At 43.9% G+C, this 21,383-nt stretch overlaps 1 protein-coding gene across 10 annotated transcripts in view; it reads right to left on the reverse strand.

Annotated features, from left to right (window-relative positions):
* ARHGEF28 (Rho guanine nucleotide exchange factor 28) overlaps nucleotides 1–21,383 on the reverse strand; it is a 350,788-nt gene that overhangs the window by 150,007 nt on the left and 179,398 nt on the right. For 9 of the 10 annotated variants that reach the window (XM_044932457.2, XM_044932463.2, XM_025270861.3 and 6 more), the window contains 2 exons: nucleotides 8,896–8,948; nucleotides 8,263–8,323 (listed from right to left, as the gene is read on the reverse strand). The exons of the other annotated variant lie outside the window; for it this stretch is intronic. In XM_044932457.2, the coding sequence (XP_044788392.2) occupies nucleotides 8,263–8,323; nucleotides 8,896–8,948 (114 nt within the window). The remainder of the gene's footprint in view (nucleotides 1–8,262; nucleotides 8,324–8,895; nucleotides 8,949–21,383) is intronic. 10 annotated transcript variants of the gene reach the window in all.

A 21,383-nucleotide genomic window follows, 5' to 3' on the forward strand; every position in this document is an offset into this window, starting at 1 on the left:
CATGAGTTTGAGCAAACTCGGGGAGACAGTGAAGGACAGGAAAACCTGGCGTGCTGCAGTCCTTGGGGTCGCAAAGAGTCGGACACAACTGAGCAACTGAACAACAGCTACAAGAGAGGGCCGGCTTCCAGTGACATGAGTCCTAAATCTTAAGATTCCACATTTTAGATCTCGTTTCTGAAGATAAATGTTTTGAGATGTTTCCAAACAATTTTAAATTGCTCTTTATAAGCTTTTATAGCTTCAGTTCAGTCGCTCAGTCGTGTCCGACTCTTTGCGACCCCATGAATCGCAGCACGCCAGGCCTCCCTGTCCATCACCAGCTCCCGGAGTTCACTCAAACTCATGTCCACCGAGTCGGTGATGCCATCCAGCCATCTCATCCTCTGTCGTCCCCTTCTCCTCCTGCCCCCAATCCCTCCCAGCATCAGAGTCTTTTCCAATGAGTCAACTCTTCGCATGAGGTGGCCAAAGTATTTATAGCTTAGTAGCTTCAATTCCATTTACAAACTTTCACTTAGTATAAGAAGAAAAGACTAATCTAATTAGTCCTAATTAGTGATTTTGCCAGACTAGTACTACTGACTGCACTGTGTCCACCCAGCTCACCACCTAAATCCATGGGCCTGGACTCTCCCAGATATATCCACAAATGCAGGTCTCAGATAAAGAGTCTGCACAGCCCCTGACATTTCATTCTACAGGGACTATTCTTTGCATCTTCCAATCATTTTCTCCCAGTTACTCTTTGGTGGTGTTTTCCTAAGCTTTTTGTGTGGGTGCTCCGTCTTCCTCCGTCTAGTCTGCGTTGGCTGGGTTGCGCACCCTGAAACACCTCATTTCCTATCGTTTGTTTCTGCTTGTGCCTCCTCGTCCCAATTCATCTGGATGAGGGTTTTTTGGCATCACGTTAGGCTTCCTTCCACGTTCAGCTCTAGTTCTTCTTCTACCAGTGCCCACCTTGCCAGTCCCAACACCCACTGAGAGGTTTTCTCATTACACATAAGATTCCCTGGTGGCTCGGACAGTAAAGAATCTGCTTGCAATGCAGGAGACCTGGGTTCACTCCCTGGGTCGGGAGATCCCCTGGAGAAGGAAATGACAACCCACTCCAGTATTCTTGCCTGAAAAATTCCATGGACAGAGGAGCCTGGTGAGCTACAGTCCATGGGTGTGCAAAAGAGTCAGACACAACTGAGCAACTAACACTTTCACTTCACTTTCAACAAACAATAACAGCAATGAAGTGACCCAGGGTATTAACAAATAACTGGGACTTGAGCCTCCGGCATGTACTGACAATTGGGCCACTCTGTAAAATCAACAATTATATTATAAAAGGGAGGGTCTGAGGTTTTTTTTTCTTAGCCAATAAACATTTATGGTGGCTCAGATAGTAAAGAATCTGTTTTCAGTGCAAAAGACCCAGCTACAGTCCCTAAGTCGGGAAGATCCCCTGGAGAAGTGAATGGCTACCCACTCCAGTATTCCTGCCTGGAGAATTCCATGGACAGAGGACGCTGGCAGGTACAGTCCATGGGTTTGCAAAAGAGTCAAACACGACTGGGCAACTAACACTTTCAAACACTTACAGGGAGAATCTATGACATCTTCTCTTTCTTTTTACAAAAGTAATTCACATTTTTAGTAGAAAAAATGTACAACATTATTTTCAGCTACCTTCTAACATGGAGCTTTCCATATGGCATATAATCTAACGTGAATAAACAGGACACACAATCCTACTGTTTACATGATCACAACTATGTAAAAAAAAACATCAGTTCAGTTCAGTCACTCAGTCGTGTCCGACTCTTTGCGACCCCATGAATCGCAGCACGCCAGGCCTCCCTGTCCATCACCAACTCCCAGAGTTCACCCAGACTCACGTCCATCAAGTCAGTGATGCCATCTAGCTATCTCATCCTCTGTCGTCCCCTTCTCCTCCTGCCCCCAATCCCTCCCAGCATCAGAGTCTTTTCCAATGAGTCAACTCTTCGCATGAGGTGGCCAAAGTACTGGAGTTTCAGCTTTAGCATCATTCCTTCCAAAGAAATCCCAGGGCTGATCTCCTTCAGAATGGACTGGTTGGATATCCCTGCAGTCCAAGGGACTCTCAAGAGTCTTCTCCAACACCGTAGTTCAAAAGTATCAATTCTCCAGTGCTCAGCCTTCTTCACAGTCCAACTCTCAAATCCATACATGACCACAGGAAAAACCATAGCCTTGACTAGATGGACCTTTGTTGGCAAAGTAATATCTCTGCTTTTGAATATGCTATCTAGGTTGGTCATAACTTTCCTTCCAAGGAGTAAGCGTCTTTTAATTTCATGGCTGCAGTCACCATCTGCAGTGATTTTGGAGCCCAGAAAAATAAAGTCTGACACTGTTTCCACTGTTTCCCCATCTAGTTCCCATGAAGTGATGGGACCAGATGCCATGATCTTCGTTTTCTGAATGTTGAGCTTTAAGCCAACTTTTTCACTCTCCTCTTTCACTTTCATCAAGAGGCTTTTTAGTTCCTCTTCACTTTCTGCCATAAGGGTGGTGTCATCTGCATATCTGAGGTGATTGATATTTCTCCCGGCAATCTTGATTCCAGCCTGTGTTTCTTTCAGTCCAGCATTTCTCATGATGTACTCTGCATATAAGTTAAATAAACAGGGTGACAATATACAGCCTTGACATACTCCTTTTCCTATTTGGAACCAGTCTGCTGTTCCATGTCCAGTTCTAACCTGCATAAAGGTTTCTCAAGAGGCAGGTCAGGTGGTCTGGTATTCCCATCTCTTGAAGAATTTTCCACAGTTTATTGTGATCCACACAGTCAAAGGCTTTGGCATAGTCAATAAAGCAGAAATAGATGTTTTTCGGGAACTCTCTTGCTTTTTCCATGATCCAGCAGATGTTGGCAATTTGATCTCTGGTTCCTCTGCTTTTTCTAAAACCAGCTTGAACATCAGCAAGTTCACGGTTCACATATTGCTGAAGCCTGGCTTGGAGAATTTTGAGCATTACTTTACTAGCATGTGAGATGAGTGCAATTGTGCGGTAGTTTGAGCATTCTTTGGCATTGCCTTTCTTTGGGATTGGAATGAAAACTGACCTTTTCCAGTCCTGTGGCCACTGCTGAGTTTTCCAGATTTGCTGGCATATTGACTGCAGCACTTTCACAGCATCATCTTTCAGGACTTGAAATAGCTCAACTGGAATTCCATCACCTCCACTAGCTTTGTTCATAGTGATGCTTTCTAAGGCCCACTTGACTTCACATTCCAGGATGTCTGGCTCTAGGTCAGTGATCACACCATCATGATTATCTGGGTTATGAAGATCTTTTTTGTACAGTTCTTCTGTGTATTCTTGCCACCTCTTCTTAATATCTTCTGCTTCTGTTAGGTCCATACCATTTCTGTCCTTTATCGAGGCCATCTTTGCACGAAATGAAGATTTCATGCAAAAAAACAGATGCAAAGGAACAATACTAGTAGTACACATACCCAAATCTAACAGGAGCTGCTTTGGGGGTGGCAGAACTATAGGAGTGATTTCTTGTTTTCTATTCTTTCTGAAACTTCAAAGTTTTCTACTGTGAGCAGTTATTACTTCTGTATTACAAAAGACAAAATTATTTCTTCTGAAAGGCTTATTTAGCACAATGTGTGTATTAGTCACTCAGTCGTGTCCAATTCTTTGTAATCCCATGGACTGTAGCCCATCAGGCTCCATGGAATTCTCCAGTCAAGGATACTGAAGTGGGTAGCCATTCTCTTCTCTAGGGGATCTTTCCGACCCAGGGATCAAACCACCTAGATCTCCCACATTACTGACAGATTCTTTACCATCTGAGCCATCAGGAAAGCCCCATTTAGCACAATATCATGCTTAAAATCCCATTTGCATCAGGCTCCCATGGACGGAGGAGCCTGGTAGGCTGCAGTCCATGGGGTCACTAAGAGTCGGGCACGACTGAGCGACTTCACTTTCACTTTTCACTTTCATGCATTGGAGAAGGAAATGGCAACCCACGCCAGTGTTCTTGCCTGGAGAGTCCCAGGGACGGGGGAGCCTGGTGGGTTGCCGTCTATGGGGTCACACAGAGTCGGACACGACTGAAGCAACTTAGCAGCAGCAGCAGCACTCTCCACTTGCCAAACAGCAGATAAGGAGCTGCTTCACACCCAGAGCTTCAGGCACCAGGACTCCCCAGGCAGAAAGATGACACCGGTCAATTCCATCACCACGTCCCCTAGTGACCCTACCTCCCTACGACCTGCCCCTGTATGGAAAGTTAAGCATGCTCACAGAGCCTTGTCTTAACATGTCAGTCTTACCAAGCCTTCATTTTTTTCCATCCAAATGTTCATATAACCTACAGCTTTAGTAAACTTCATCAAATTATCTTTAGTCCAATGCAAACAGATTGAAGGCAGGAGGAGAAGGGCACGACAGAGGATGAGATGGTTGGACGGCATCACCAACTCGATGGACCTGAGTTTGAGCAAGCTCCGGGAGTTGGTGATGGACAGGGAAGCCTGGCGTGCTGCAGTCCATGGGGTCGCAAATGGTCAGACGCAACGAACTGAATGTAAACAATAGCTGATAAATGACTGCAGGAAAATCAGTTTCAAATCTGGGCTGTCATATACAAGCTCACTCACACTGGAATATCACTTGCTGAGAGGGGCATGTCACCTCCCGGGGCTTCCATAATCCACCTGAGACACTGGCGTTCTTGCTTCACAGTACTCAGTCGTGAACTTAACTTTCAACCAGAAATCTTAGTTTCTTACCAGGCACGTGTTTTTATTTTTTGATTCAACCTTTCAAAAGTAAAGTTTGCTTTTAAACTACAATAAACAACTAAGCAAGTCGTTTCCAGCTTTGCCAATCCAGAGCTGGTCTAACGCATCTTTGTTGGTAGCTGGGTTTCCAACAAGCAGCGGACGTTCACCCTCCCCGCTGTACTTCCCAAGGAGGGCCACGCTTCCTGCTCGACGTTCACAGCCCTTCTCCTTGCATAACACTCACAGCGGCCCACTGTTAAGCTTCGATTTCTTAATCACATTTAGCCCTGTATCCTCAAGCCAAACAGACCCCTTCTTCCTTTTTAATTTCCATATGGACCCATTTCATCTACCTTCTCTCTTTCTTTTGCTCCAAATGCTTTGCCCTCTCCTGCATCCCACCTGCCCAGAGTATGAAGGCGCCGTACGCCAAAGAGTCCTACTCTTCACGACGGCAGCATAACAATCAGACCCCGGCCCTCAACTCACACTCTCCCCTCTGAGCAAAAGGTCAAGACTGCACAATATCCACAGAGAGTGGGGCCCTCACTTCTGGACTCACCATAAATGTAACGTCAGTATCATGACTCACTGCTGACGCACCTCAGAGGCACTGGCTTGGGTGGGGTTACCACCTACTACCCACCGGAGACATTATTCCTCCCAAGAGCAGTCATCTTCAGCGTATAAATTAACATCGAAGTGGTTGTCCATGCTCTGATGCACCAACAACAGTACAGAGGAAAGCTCCTCTGGATCTTGCCTGTCCAGTGCAAGAGCTATAGTCCGAGGCAGTTCCTCAGTCACACTGCTCACACATCAGTCACACTGCTCACACATCACATGCCATACTGACATACGTGGCCACTGGCTGGATCTGAACAGTGCAAATACAGAACGAGTCCATCGTCACAGAAAATTTCCACTGGAACAGCACTGACATCATTGACAAGATCACACTAAACTCACGTCACACTGCTTTGAATACTACAAGGCAGCCAAGAAATGCACCTCAACCCCATAGCAATCCCCACTGCCTCAGAGAATAAGCACAAGATCAGCTTTACATACGAAGTAAAGCAGTTTAGAAGCGGCCCCGGGAAAAAGCCGTTTCTGGTTCCAGACAGCAGCTTACCACCTGACTCTTGCTCACTGCTTGCTGCCCTCTTCTGTCTCAAAGGTTCTTTTACTTTTTTTTTTTAATTTTTTTTTTATTTTATATTGAAGTATAGACGATTAACAGTGTTGTGATAGTTTCCGGTGGACAGCAGAGTGACTCAGCCAAACATATACACGTATCCATTCTTCCCCAAACTCCCCTCCCATCCAGGCTGCCACATAACATTGAGCAGTGTTCTCTTGTGCTATACGGTAGGTCCTTGTTCGTTACCCATTTTAAATAGAGTAGTGTGTTCATGTTGATCTCCAACTCCCTAACTACCCCTTCCTCCCAACCTTCCCCCCCTTCCCCACCCCGGCAGTAACCATAAGTTCATTCTCTGTGAGTCTGTTCAGAAGGTTCTTTTAAAAGGTATTACATTCTTCGCATAAGGTAATTTTTTTAACCCACCAAGTTTCGATGAACAACAAAGGAAGAGACAATCTGCCAAGGGACAACCATTCACAGACCTCCTTGTAAATGACCGAGATTAAAGGTGTACGGGCTCATCTCTCTCAAACTCGTCATCACACCCCTCCTCAGACACAATGATGCTACCGACAAAAACTTCCATTAGATCAGGTTACTAGTTTCCGTAACATGCGCCTTCTTATCCGGTAAGGATATCCATTTGAGAAGAGAGTGAATGTTTAGAGCCTAAAATTAAAATAATCCTTTTACCAGCCAACATTCCTCCCCCCACCAGCAATTTGTCTTGGTAAACATTCTTCAAAGTGAACATTCCTGGAAGCATGATGCAATCTGGAGAGGAGACATCCTACATGCATGAGCAGCGGCCGGACCCTGGGCTTCGGTGGCCCACAACAGTCATCTATGTGGACATGCCTGCTTTCCCTTCTTCCTCTCCCTCTCTTCCGGAAGTAAAGTACTCCTCTTATCCTCTTACCTTACGTAGCTTCCCAGGCGGCACTAGGGGTAAAGAACCCGCATGCCAATGCAGTAGACACAAGAGACACGGGTTCGATCCCTGGGTTGGGAAGATCCCCTGGAGGAGGGCATGGCAACTCACTCCAGTATTCTTGCCAAGAGAAACCCCATGAACAGAGGAGCCAGGTGGGCTACCATCCACAGGGTGACAGAGTCAGACACGACGGAAACAGCTTAGCACACGCACACCTTACATAGCATAAATAGTAAAGAGTGCACAGCGCCAGGGATGGTCTAGTTTCTCTCCAAATTTCAGGGGCACCTCACGCAAGGAGATCCAGAAACAACCTCTGCCTGTGGCACTGCCAAGTGGCACGCGGGGTGCTTCCCCCTTGCCCTGCTCTATTCCCCTGATTTCCTAATTGCTCTGCTCTGTGCCTGCCAGGCGAGAAAACACTGCCCGGGGAGCCCCCTGCACCCTCCACTCGGCAGGCCCACCCACCTAGGTTCTCACCCAGGGAGGTGTCCTGCTTTCCCCAATCCCCACCCCGCTGCAGCTCCTAAGGCTGCTCTGCCCCGGCGCTCTCCAGGCGTCCGAGCAGCTTCAGCTTCACTGAGCCTAAAGAAACTGACTGAGAAATTTCTCGATTCTCTGCTTCCCACTTCTCAGGTGCCCAAACGAGGCATCAGCTGATGGCCCTGCCTGTGCATATCCTCAAACCCCCAACAGCTTCATCAGGCTCTGACTCAAAGGTAAGAATGGAGCCCTGATGAGCCCTGAACAATCAGCAAAGGCTCGAGGAAGAGCTATGGGGAGACACCCCTCGCAAAGTGCTGAGATATGATGCCTGTGAGCGGATGGGAATTCCCAGGGCCACAGGAAGAAATACCTTCCTCTTGCCAAGAGAATGTCTGCTTCCTTTGAAACGACACCCACGTCAGATCCATGCCCCAGGGTGAGCATCTCGTCTTCTTCTGAGGCCAGGGGGAAAGATCCCACAGACTCAGTTCCAAGGGGTCCTCACCAGGTATCAAAGGGGGACAGAGGTAAACGTGGGAATTCTGAGGCCAGGTGGATGAAGCTATGAGTCTCGAGTCCCCCCTTTACTCTCCACAGTGGCCCCGGTCATATCACCTACACACAGAAGCTAGTAGTGCCTGGCTCATAGGGATAACAGGGTAACATACGACCAGCTCCAAGCCAGCACATGCTCAGAGTAAAACCGTCCAGGAAAAGCTTGGATTCCTTCCTTTGTTTTGATTTGTTTTTTAGATTGTAAATAGAGACTCAAATGCATTTCAAGAAACAGACACAGCTCCCAGGAAGGAATATTTTATTTCTAAATAGATTTTCCTCTTGTCCCCTGCATACCCGTGCTTGTGATACCCCTACATGAATGCCAGAGAAAGCCATATGTTGCAACATACCCAAATCTAGCCTCTCCTGGTCCTCATGTTCATTCAGTGGAACCACCGGGCTTTTCACACGCTGAAAAAGATAAAGTCAGGTCGGTTTTTCACAAGTTACTTACTTGCTAACGCTAATGTTTATTTTTGTAAATGAAAAAGCAACCTAAGAAAACATTAGGAAAGACATGTTACACAGGTCACCATATGTAAACAGAAAAAACAAGTCTTGTACTTAGTATTAAGAGCCAGAGAAGTAAGCAAAGGATCTGTACCAAGCTGAAGCATGCCTAAAAGCCATCCATAGACTATTTTATATTCAGGGAATATCTGAAGGTTCATTTCTGAAGACACATTGTTGGGAAACATCTATAGATACCATCTTCAGGTACAAAGTTTTAGAAAATGTATTCAAGTATCTTGCATAGACAAGACGCATATACAACCCAGAAAGACCGCTAGGTGTAGTCATCAAGGGTAGAGATCGAAAATTCGATAGAGGAAATAATTCAAGTTATTCTCAACATGTCTCGGGACATATCCCTGAGGTTTTCTTGCTTTGGGTTTTTTCCTGTGTGTATTAGCACCAGATCTTCACTTCCACTTCAACTCCAGAGAGAAGCAGAAAGAGGAAAACAGGCAGAGAACCATTACCTTTACATCCTCCTTCCCGGGTGATGATCTGCTGCACCCCGAATTCTTAATCTCTGCGAAAAGAAGAATTCTCATCAGGATCCACCAATAGGAACATCCTTTAAAAAAGGGGGGGCGGGGGAAGAAGAAGAAGAAAGGCAGAGGGAAGAGAAACTAGATGACAAATATAAATGATTTGCTCAGAGCTGTCTGTGTAGAACTCGGTTCTAGATTTGGCTTCTTAAAAGCACTCCGCAGAGCGGCGTATGACTGACAGCCCACGCTCTGCTATTATCTGTGTGGACCACGATGTAAACAAGCCAGCCCAGGAGCTCTCACAGGAAATCCTGAGGAAGACGACGACCATTAAACAAACAAACCCCCCAACCCAGAAGGAAGGCCGTGTGCTGACCGAAGCTTCTCCATACAGCACCCGTTCTAAGGATGTGACTCGTACCCACCTGAGGAAACCCCGCACTTCTCTTTGCTCCAGAACCACTGACTTCATGTTTCAAAAGAGCCTAGCTCATTCTAGACAAGGTTCAGCCTTTCCTTGCCCATGGTTTAGAGTCAAGAACAGCCCTAAACATCAGCCCAGCCCTTGGGCTGGGACCTCAGACAGTGCCCGGCTCCACCTCACCAGCCCCAGGCACCCGGGGGGCCCACCCTCTGCATAAAGGCTTTCCCAGAAGCATCAGTGCTCATGATGTTCCAGGATGAACAGGAAGGCCCACTTAAGGCGTATTTTTCTCTGTCTTGACTGATTGGTTCTCTTCCCAAATACTCAGTTGCCCATAAACAAGAGCCACTGTGGTTGGAACAAGCACCGAGAGCAGGTTTGGGCCTGAGAACAGAAGAGACGGCACTGCAACAAGGGCAGTAGGATGGAGATCTTCAACCGGGATTTGTGTTCGCATAATAACACCTTGGGCCCAGGCCCTCCTCTGCTACTCTGCCCCCCAGGCTCTGCAGGATGCCAGTTCTGGGGAGCCCCTAGTTTTCCCCCCAGGTGCATTAACTAGGCATTCCCTCCTCTTCTGCCACTCCTGTTACTGTTAGGCACAGAGGTCTCACACCTCCGAGTAGATTCCTTCAGGCTCTTCTTCCTGCCTAGCAACAAGGCCGGTTCTCTTTCCACATTTCTGCTTAGAAAAAGTCTAAGGTCTTCATTAGGATGGAGCAGAGAAGTCAACAAACACAAAGTCATTATGTGTTTTTTTTTAAATCTGCATAACAATAACTTTGAAATTGCTTTGCATTAAGCAAGTTAAAAAGATATTTGCGCTCCAACACAGTATATTGGGGTTTCCCCAGTATCTCAGCTGGTAAAGAAGCTGCCTGCAATGCAGGAGACCTGGGTTCGATCCCTGGGTTGAGAAGATCCCCTGAAGAGAAAGGCTACCAACTCCAGTATTCTGGCCTGGAGAATTTCATGGACTGTATAGCCCATGGGATCACAAAGAGTCAGACACAACTGAGCAACTTTCACTTTCACTTTTCAGAGTATATTGGGTCTTCCCTGGTAGTTCAGCTGGTAAAGAATTTGCCTGCAATGCAGGAGACCCTAGTTCGACTCCTGTGTCAGGAAGATTCCCTGGAGAAGGCATAGACTACCTACACCAGTATTCTTGGGCTTCCTTGGTGACTCAGATGGTAAAGAATCCACCTGCAATGCGGGAGACCTGGGTTTGATCCCTGGGTTGGGAAGATGCCCTGAAGGAGGGCATGGAAACCCACTTCAGTATTCTTGACTGGAGAATCCCCATGGATAGAGGAGCCTGGTGGGCTACAATCTATGGGATTACAAAGAGTCGGACACAACTGAGCGACCAGCGCGCGCGCGCACACACACACACACAGAATATATTGCTCTTGAACTCATACTGTATATTAGCCTCTGTGATGAAAAATTAAAAGGACAATAGCTTCAATTTCATGTAGTCATGACCACTGACCTCAACAGGGAGTAAGGACAAGACAGTAACTGATGCCCAGCCTTTTGTCGTCCAGCTTTTGTTGTCCAGCATCCCAGCCCACCTTTACATGCACATCCCAAGCAAGGCCTCCAGGTGGCAGCAGAGTACCATCTGCAGAACAACAGGGCCGCTGATGGAAATGTCAAAATGAGACTTCACCCTTCAAAAGCCTACTGTTTAAGCACCAAAGTCCAAAACACTATGTTAGGAGAAAGTTTCCGTCCTACTGCATAGATGCAGAAAACTGATGTGAAGCTCCTACTATAGTGTTTACTATATGAGAGCACAGCAAGTCTTCTGTTTTGAAATATATATAGACTGACCGACTGAACTGAACTGAACACTAAAAATTCAGTGACCCACCAACATGTTAAAAAAAGAAAAAAAAGAAGGGAAACTAGAACTTAGAGTTTCAACAGACACATCTGCACTGACAGCAAGAGAGCCACAGACATTTTTATTGCCCATCACTGGATATTACTTTATAGCCATTTTAGACCACATACTCTTAAATGATAAGAATTCTGCATCTCGAAAGAATTCTGCACCTATATCACTGATTCAGAAGAAGAATACGCATTTTATTCAGGGCTGCGGATGAAGAAATCTGTCAAGTAATCCACCTGCAGCAACAAAGGATGTGTTCACCCGGTAATCTGCTCAGAGTCCACCCCTGTGGGACGTTTGGATTCCATCTCCCTGCCCCTCTCAAAAGGCTAATCTTCATATACAGCCAGCCTCCATTTTCCTTCCAGTCTAAACCAATTCTGTTCAATATTCAAGCAAATAGTACAAACGACGTTAAAACAGATGTCTTCATAGAATGAGTACTTCATCTTAAGAACTTTCAAAGCTATAAAGCCTTTATCTCAAAATCATTAAAAATACTTGTGACAATAATGTATCTTTAATTAATCTAGGATGATACAGAACTACATCTTAGAGGTTTTAAAGAATTTGGCACTCCTTCCACTGGAGTTTAATTGCTCCAGCAGAGTTTCTGCTAAATGCCTAGGATCCTTTTACACTCAGCCATTGCACCACCAATTGCAGGGTGCAATCAAACTACTCATTGCTATAGCAACCTTCAGTGGATAATGGTATCAGTAAACCCAAGCTATTCTGTTTTAAAGGCCTATTACCCCTGGTGGCTCAGAGAGTAAAGCGTCTGTCTACAATGCGAGAGACCCAGGTTCAATCCCTGGGTTGGGAAGATCCCCTGGAGAAGGAAATGGAAATCCACTCTAGTACTATTGCCTGGAAAATCCCATGGACAGAGGAGTCTGGTAAGCTACAGTCCATGGGGTCGCAAAGAGTCGGATACGACTGAGCGACTTCACTTACTTAATCTTGCCTTCAAGGCCCACCCAGAAGTAAAGATCACCCCCTCCTAAATCAGACTTACCAAACATCATAAACATGTTCTTTATTGCCAAACTATAACAGAAAAAGAAGTAATCTCTAATATTCATGTTCACCAAGGACACTGCACCAGCAAACAGGGTTTTCAACACAGGATGGAGTAGCTGTAAGATTAGTATCAATGTCTTGTTAAGAAACATACTAGCCTAATAGATCTCAATTCTGTGCACAAACCATACTGTCTCCTTTTGAGAAATGGGACCACAGAGGTTAGACTTAAGCAATGACAAAGCTACATCAAAAATACAGGCTGCTCAGTAGTCTTCAACTACAATTTGCTGTGCCGTCTGACTCCTTCCCCAGAAAGAAGCAAAAAGAACCTGGATCAGAGGCAGCCAGACAACTACTGCAGCTTCCCTCCTACCTCAGGTTCAACTCTCTACAATCAAGTCCCCAGCTGGGTTAGACATGAAGGGCGGCATCAAAAGCACAAAGGAAAACAAGAGACATGCTCTCAGCTTGCTCTCCTGCCCCACCAATGTCCAAAAAGGGTCTCATAGGGTAGTTCACATTCTTTGAATGAATCCTCTTCTCCCAAAAGACTACAGGCACTAGGAAGGTTGGGTCCAATCAATTTAAGTTCAACACTTGCATCTCCAGGACCAAGCAGGGTGCCTTCCATATTACAGGTGCTGAACAAATGCTTCTTTCCTTGATTAGGATCCAATGGCCCAAAATAACTGATGAGTTAGAGTAGATCATTAGGGACAAGGAAGGGAAAGTTGTTCACTTTTTAAAATTACTAATCCAAACACATTCAATACAAGCATTATTTCATCACAACTTCTGAACTGCCAGGTTGATGAGACAGATAATGCCTTTCTCCTGGCTTCCCCCAACTCCTCCAGCTCCACAAGGCCCAAGCCACCCTTTCCTCTCCAGTTACACACTCAAGTTTCACTAATAACTTCACTTCCATGAATCATCTTAATGTTTTATCCGTGTGTGCATGTCTGATTCACAGCTACTCGAGAATTACAATGGCAAAGGGAAAAAATTTGAAAATATCTGTGACGTCTACCACTCTCAATTCAGAGGTTATCATAACACTCTGATCTTTTGTTTCAGTATCTCCATTATACCTTTTTCACTGAAGGAATTATAACTTTTTTTGTTCTTATTAGGAATACTAGCAAGAACTATCATTTGGCCTTCCCAGTATAAATATAGACTAGAAGAAACAATGAGAGACTTAGCCACAGAAATGTCAGCATGAGCCCTGTTGGTCCATGAGCTCCAACACTCCAGCCAATGCACCAAGCTCAACCCTCAACCAGGTTCCCACTGTGGCCCAGGATAAGCAGTCAGGGAGAGGACGGCAGGATGACAGAAGACCTCAAACAACTCTGAAACATCATCTTTTATGATATAATTTTTCTCTTTCTACTCTGCATTCTTTCAGAAAGAAATTAAAACACCTTTTTTTATTTTATTTTTTTTTTTTTTTTAATTTTATTTTATTTTTAAACTTTACATAACTGTATTAGATTTGCCAAATATCAAAATGAATCTGCCACAGGTTTACATGTGTTCCCCATCCTGAACCCTCCTCCCTCCTCCCTCCCCATTCCATCCCTCTGGGTCGTCCCAGTGCACCAGCCCCAAGCATCCAGTATCGTGCATCGAACCTGGACTGGCAACTCATTTCATACATGATATTTTACATGTAAAACACCTTTTTTTAAAAAAAAATACATACTGGGTTTTTTAATTTAAATGATTTGTAACACTTTTTTGAGCCACAAAAGTAATTAAGAAAACTTGAAAGGGACTAAGAAAAACAATCTATAAAACCACCATTAATGGCTTAGTATAGTCTCTTCACACATACACATATATATTTGTAATTGTATATTTGTATTTGTGTGTGTATATATGTGTGCATGTGTGTGTGTATATATATGTGTGTGTGTGTATACATAACAGCTTTAAGGTATAATTCAATACCATACTACTCATCCATTTAAAGTATACAATTCAGTGATTTTTAATATACTCAGAGTTGTGCAATCCTCACCACGACCAGTTTTAGAACATTTTCATCACCCCAACAAGAAACACCATATCCATTAACTCTCGCTACTCATTTCTCCCCAACTACCACCACTTCTGCCTGAGCCCTCAGTAACCACTAACTACTTTCTGTCTTAATGGATGTCATTTTGGATATTTCACATAAATGGAATTGTACAATATATGGTCTTTTGTAACTGGCTTCTTTCACCAAGCATGTTGTCAAGGTCCATTCATGTCATAATGCGTCAGCACCTCATCCCTTTTTACTACCAAATACTATCGATCTCCATTGTATAGATAGATCACATTTTTGTGTCTCCATTTCTCAGCTGAGGGACTTTTTGGATTGTTTCCACTTTTTTGGCAGTTATCAATAATGCCACTTTGAACATTTGCGTACAAGTTTAAGTAGATCTATGTTTTCATTTCTCTCGAGCATATATCTAGGAGTGTTATCACTGGGTCATATGACAGCTCTATGTTTAATATTTTTTATTTTATATATATATTTACATCTCCATTGTGTACTCTCTCCCACCCCCAGCCCCATAAAATCTCAATCAGTCAAAAATTAAGTCATGAGGTTAAAAAAAAAAAAAAAGGTATCCTCAGCCCCCAAATTTGGTTGCAACTATCAACTAAGCAGAAGCTCTAAGTCATTGTATTTCAAATTGAGGTTAGGACATAATTTTCTTGATTTACTCAACTGCTTGAATAAAATGAGGCAAAGTCATCTTTCAACAACATATAGGAATACTGTCATGTCCCTAAGATTTCACACTTGGATTATATTTCAATTCAGAAAAAATAAATAAATAAAAACTCCTTAATTATACCTTCAACTTGAGCTTATTTCAACCATATCAGACTCCTCAGTTAATATGCTTAGTAAATGCTTGTCCTTACCCCACTCCTGCTAATCTGACCTAGCTAGAGCAGAATGAGGCAAAATTGGATGTACTCAGATGAGTTCTGAGAAATCCAAGATTCTTTCCAGCTCAAACTAGGATTCTGGGAGAGGTAAGATGGAGAATTTTTATGTGTCTGAGAAAATACTGAAAGTGAAAGTGAAGTTGTTCAGTTGTGTCCGACTCTTTGCAACCCCATGGACTGTAGCCTACCAGGCTCCTCCATCCATGGGATTTTCCAGGCAAGAATACTGGAGTGGGTTGCCATTTCCTTCTCCAGGGGATCTTCCCAACCCAGGAATCAAACCCAGGTCTCCTGCATTCCAGGCAGATTCTTTACCAGCTGAGCCACAAGGGAAGCCCAAGAAAATACTAATACAAGCTGGAATCAAGATGGCCGGGATAAATATCAATAACCTCAGATATGCAGATGACACCACCCTTATGGCAGAAAGTGAAGAGGACCTAAAAAGCCTCTTGATGAAAGTGAAAGAGGAGAGTGAAAAAGTTGGCTTAAAGCTCAACATTCAGAAAACGAAGATCATGGCATCTGATACCATCACTTCATGGGAAATAGATGGGGAAACGGTGGAAACAGTGTCAGACTTTATTTTTCTGGGCTCCAAAATCACTGCAGATGGTGACTGCAGCCATGAAATTAAAAGACGCTTACTCCTTGGAAGGAAAGTTATGACCAACCTAGATAGCATGTTGAAAAGCAGAGACATTACTTTGCCAACAAAGGTCCACCTAGTCAAGGCTATGGTTTTTCCTGTGGTCATGTATGGATGTGAGAGTTGGACTGTGAAGAAGGCTGAGCGCCGGAGAATTGGTGCTTTTGAACTGTGGTGTTGGAGAAGACTCTTGAGAGTCCCTTGGACTGCAAGGAGATCCAACCAGTCCATTCTGAAGGAGATCAGCCCTGGGATTTCTTTGGAAGGAATGATGCTAAAGCTGAAACTCCAGTACTTTGGCCACGTCATGTGAAGAGTTGACTCATTGGAAAAGACTCTGATGCTGGGAGGGATTGGGGGCAAGAGGAGAAGGGGATGACAGAGGATGAGATGGCTGGATGGCATCACTGACTCGATGGACGTGGGTCTGGGTGAACTCCGGGAGTTAGTGATGGACAGGGAGGCCTGGCGTGCTAGGATTCATGGGGTTGCAAAGAGTCGGACACAACTGAGTGACTGATCTGATCTGATTGTAATAATACACAAAATGGACATTATATCAGCTTGGTATCTTATTTTAACCCTTGGACTTCTAATGATGAAACTGATTCTTTTCTGGGGGCAGGTGGGAGAAAGTGGACTGGCAAAGTCAGATACTAAAAGAAACAGAGAGAAGGCTGAATTCTCTGTCAAATGAAAGAAACATAGATGACTTCCTGGGGTTACGAAGTACATTCCCTGGGTGTGATTGGTAATTGTCTTGCAAATGCCCAAGTACCTGACTTCAAGGTAAACAACGCTGACCAAGCCCTTGGATGGACATTTCACAATGGGGTTAAAATAAGAGCTGTGTTCCCAGCTGAGTAATCACCCCTGCAGAACAGCCTTTGCAAGGGCTATCCTAAATCCCCAACGCCTCAGGCCCCAGCCATCCTAGATAAAGGATCTGCATCTTGACAAGACACTGGAACCATATTCAACAGTTCCAAAAAGATACACAAAGCCACAGTATTTAAAACGAAAAAATCTTGGAAAGGAAAGTCTGCATGGATAAAACACCTCTTGGTTTTCCCAATAATATTTCACAGGAGAGGTTCAAATAAGGAGAATCGATCAAATGATTTGGCTCCTGTGTGAAATACAAAAGAAAAAAGGTGGTACAAATGAATCTATCTACAAAATGGAAATATAGTTACAGATAAAACAGACTTATGGGTACCAGGGGGAAGAAGGGGAGGGATAAACTGGAAGACTGGGGTTTACATAAACATACTACTGGATATAAAACAGATAACTAGTAAGAACATACTGTATAGCACAGTACTCTACTCAATACTCTGTAATGGCCTGTATGGGAAAGACTCTATGATAGAGTGGAGGTATGTACATGTGTAACTGATTCACTTGACTGTCCTCCTGAAACAAACACAACACTGTAAATCAACTATACTTTAATAAAGCCTCTTGTACATGTATAACTGATTCACTTGACTGTCCACCTGAAACAAACACATTATAAATCAACTATACTTTAATAAAACCTTTTTAGAAAAAAGGAGAACCCACCACACAACACCCTCTTCCCGCGTCACTCAGAGCACACAGAGAAGAGCTGCACCCCCGTCTAAAGAACGCTCAAGCGAAAGATCTGCTCACCCGGCCACTGCGACATGAAGAGCTATGCCCTGATATCGCCACCAAGTCCAGCTGCACGCTATAACTCACACTCATCTCGAGACAGCGTTGGCTAAGCATCCCTGGTTAGATACTGGTCAAGGTGCCCCACCTGTATTTTCTCATTTAAACCTTATTTTGAAGGAAGTATGAAATGACACTCCCACTCCATTTTCCACAAAAGGAAACACAGCGGAGTCCCTTGCATCCTGTTGAGCAGTCAGCTCATGGCAGAGCTGAGGTTTTGAGCAGAGGCTGCTCGTTGCTGGTGTGTCATCAAGACATGTCTCTGCATGTGGGTCACAACCTCTCATCATAGCAGACAGGTCAGTCATGTGGAAAACAGCTCATTTCTAGGCAAGGACTCCAGTTTTGCACTTTTCCATCATACAAAAGCTGGAGAGGACTCCAGAGCAGCAGTACAAAGTCTAAGCATACAAATGTTCTGTGACAGAAGGGTGGCGAGTATCTACAGCAAGGTGGGTAAGAACATACCCACCTGAGTCCTGACTGCCCGAGCAAGCTGTCACCTCACACAAGTTACGTGACTTCTCTCTGCTACCACCTCCTTGTAGCCACAATGTGATTCCTGACTCCCAAAAGTGTCCCTCTCCAGGGCCGCGGGGAGGTGTGCTCTGTGAGTGTGCAAACTTGGCTCAGCTCCCAGCAGCACACCCAGTACCTCGAGCAGTGCCTGTCCCTCCACAGAGACGCGAGAGAAAGTCAGAGCAAGCACACTCCTTGAGATGAAGGTTTTTTCCCTCTTGGTCCTTTTGGGGAACTGCTTCATCACCAGTAAGGAGCACAGTGCCTGGCAGAGTGGAGCACTCATCAGAGGCTCACTGAGCAGTAAGTCAATGGGCATGCAGGGTGCCTGTCTGCTGCCTAGATCGGCTCTTGCATGTGGACCCCCGGCCCCTCCGCCTTCCGCACAAGACAGCGAGCGGGAAGCCCCTCTAAGCTGGCTGAAACTCCACCTCGGCCCTGAAGGAGACAATTTCTCCCTCTCCCGGTGTCTGGCATTCAGGTTCCAAGCCCAACTCCCTATTTCCTTGTTAAAGAGAATGTGCAAGATAATTTGTGGTAAGAAGACAACAATGTAAAAGACCAGTCACATAAAATTTGAGACAATTACACAGGGCTTTTTAAAACAGCAAAATAATAGAAGAAAATAGATTCATAGAGTGGTCAGTGGTATTGCAATGGTTGTATTTTATAGCCCCATACAATCTAGGCAGGTAACAGCCTCCCAAACAACATTAAAAACTACAGTGAGCTGTGTGAGCTCAGCATTCAAGATGACCACGAGTAGTTTTAAAAATGCTTCCCAAGCCCCTTCTCGGTGTGAGAATTATATACTAAGAGATGGAGAGAATCCACATGATGGTGAAAAGAGAGGACATAATAAGCTTGAAAAAGGGCAGAATCAGGAGAGATGAAGAGTAACATTCCCAAAGCACCTTCCACAGATCATTTTCATAAGATGTTGAAAATGAAGAAAAAAGGAATTCTCCCATGATCAAGTCAGAGAACTGCTGGGTTAAAGAAGAAACACAGGTTTCTTGACTGCAAGACTTACTAGAACCTACAAAACATTAAATGTATTCTTGATTTGCAAAGTCGCAAAGAGTCGGACACAGCTGAGCAACTGACACACAATTTCCAACAGAGGGGTTTCATGTGCAGCATCTCTACTTATTTGGACAAAGAATTCTTATTCTTCAGAGCATTTTCCAAGGTTGGTGTTCTGTACAATGCTCCTTAGGAACTACTAGAATAGGAGATCAAATGAGGACAAAGATGGCAAGAGACAAAAATGGAGTCAGTTGGTGGATCAATACACGCTAATAATTAGCTTATTCGTCCAAGCATAGTGAAAATGAGTGACCTTTTGGCCATTTATTTCATTTGCAATAACATCTCATCATTCTGGGAGAACAATTACAATCATGAAATTATGGAAACATAATTGATTCAGAGACAATAATAAAAACATTTATCACAGTAATAGGGAAAAGTATATTTCTAAGTTAAAGCTATTATTGTCTTTCAATCAATGGTAGCTATAGATACACACTTAAAACATCCCCCTCTACCCCAGGAGGAGTAGAAAAACATGATCTATTAAGAATCTTCTATGATATCTCAAAGGGAAAGTTTACTTTGGGGGCTTAAAGCGGGAGAAAAAAATCAAGCTCTTACACTCAAAAGGTTTTGTTCTTCCAGCTGAGTTGCCTGCAGGCTTTTGAATGAACAAAAACAAATTGGATGTTTTCATTTTAGCTAAATACTGCCCTCTGCCGGAATGTGCACACAGCTTCTAACATGTCTTCCAAGGGTATAAACATCCAAGCATTGTCTATAAGGTCTATAAAATACACACATTAATTACTTGGCATTAGAGAACTTGTGTTTCTATCCAAATTCTTTTGCTTATTGATTGAGTGATTTCGGTCCAACTGGCAGCCAGGTATATTAATATGGCTGACCCTGGGGCCCACCAGATTCAACCTCTCTAAAACTGAGTATTTATTTTGTCATGATCCTGCTTCTTATAAGGCCTATCCTACTCGGCAACACACCAGGGATGGAAGAATCACCCTTCTCCCTCACCACTGACACCCACCTGACACCCTACACCTTCAGGACAGTCCCCCTCCATCTCCAATCTCCTCCCACTGCTCTGGCGCAGACCCTCTTCCGCATTCCGTGTGGCAGCCCCTGGCCTGTCTAACCCATTCTCTGCAGTCTCGAAGAACGAGCTTCCTAAATAACAACCTGAACTAATTTGCTTAAAACAGTTTCCAGAGCTGTCAGGGTGGAGTTCCGATTCCTTGCCTTGTGTACAAGCCCTGTGGATCTGCCACCCTTTCAGGCCTATGTTCCTGGCATCTCTCTCTCTCTCTCTCACACACACACACACACACACACACCCCTATACTCCAGGGCCAAAAAGTGGCCTGCATTTTCCCCAGTGCATTATCTGGCTCAGGACTCTGTACTGTACATATTCCTATTGTCTAGAATTCCCTTCCCTCTATTAGATCATGGCACTGGGGTCACCTCCACCAAGCAGCTTTCCCTGGCCACTCCACCATCACACTCCACAAAGTTCTCTCAGTGTTATTTGCCTATGAGTCCTGAAGCACTTATAATGTGCCGGGACAGCTTGTTTTTCCATGCCAGTTCCAAATTGTCAACCCCATCTTTTACTATTTTTTTTTAAAATAGTAAAAGTATAATGTTTTATTATATATAAAGTTATTATATATAGTTTATTATATATAAAGTATAATGTTACTATTGTGATTATGTAACTATTACATGATATCATTGTATCATGATTGCTCAACAGAAAATAACAGAATTCTATATCACTAAAACTACCATTTAAGACAGAAACCTGTAATCACTTTTTAAAATCAGACGCATAATAGAATTACCTTGGAATTTCTTGAAAAATACAAATGCCTAAATATCGCTACTTTTCTCCAAAGCTCCAGATGTCTTTCTGATGAGCAGCCATGTTCAAAAACAACTGGACAATATGATGATCGTTTACTTTTATCTAGTTTGCTTCTCTTGTTCTATTTCACATTCAGTGCTCCCATTTCATTACGTTTCCCAATTTCTGTCTCTTTTTGTTGTTGTTGTTGTTCTTTCTCAAGCCTTTTTCAAAAGTAGTAGAAAAGCTTTCGGATACATATGTGTATACAGTATGTATAATATAATTTATATTTTAGAAAATTTATGAATTTTTGCCTAGCTAGAAAAATTATGACAGTTTGATTCCACTTGTTTGACTTAGTATGAATAGAATGTTAGATTTCTAATTTATT

Source organism: Bubalus bubalis, chromosome 19, assembly GCF_019923935.1.
Source record: "Bubalus bubalis isolate 160015118507 breed Murrah chromosome 19, NDDB_SH_1, whole genome shotgun sequence".
NCBI classification, from domain to species: Eukaryota; Metazoa; Chordata; class Mammalia; order Artiodactyla; family Bovidae; genus Bubalus; species Bubalus bubalis.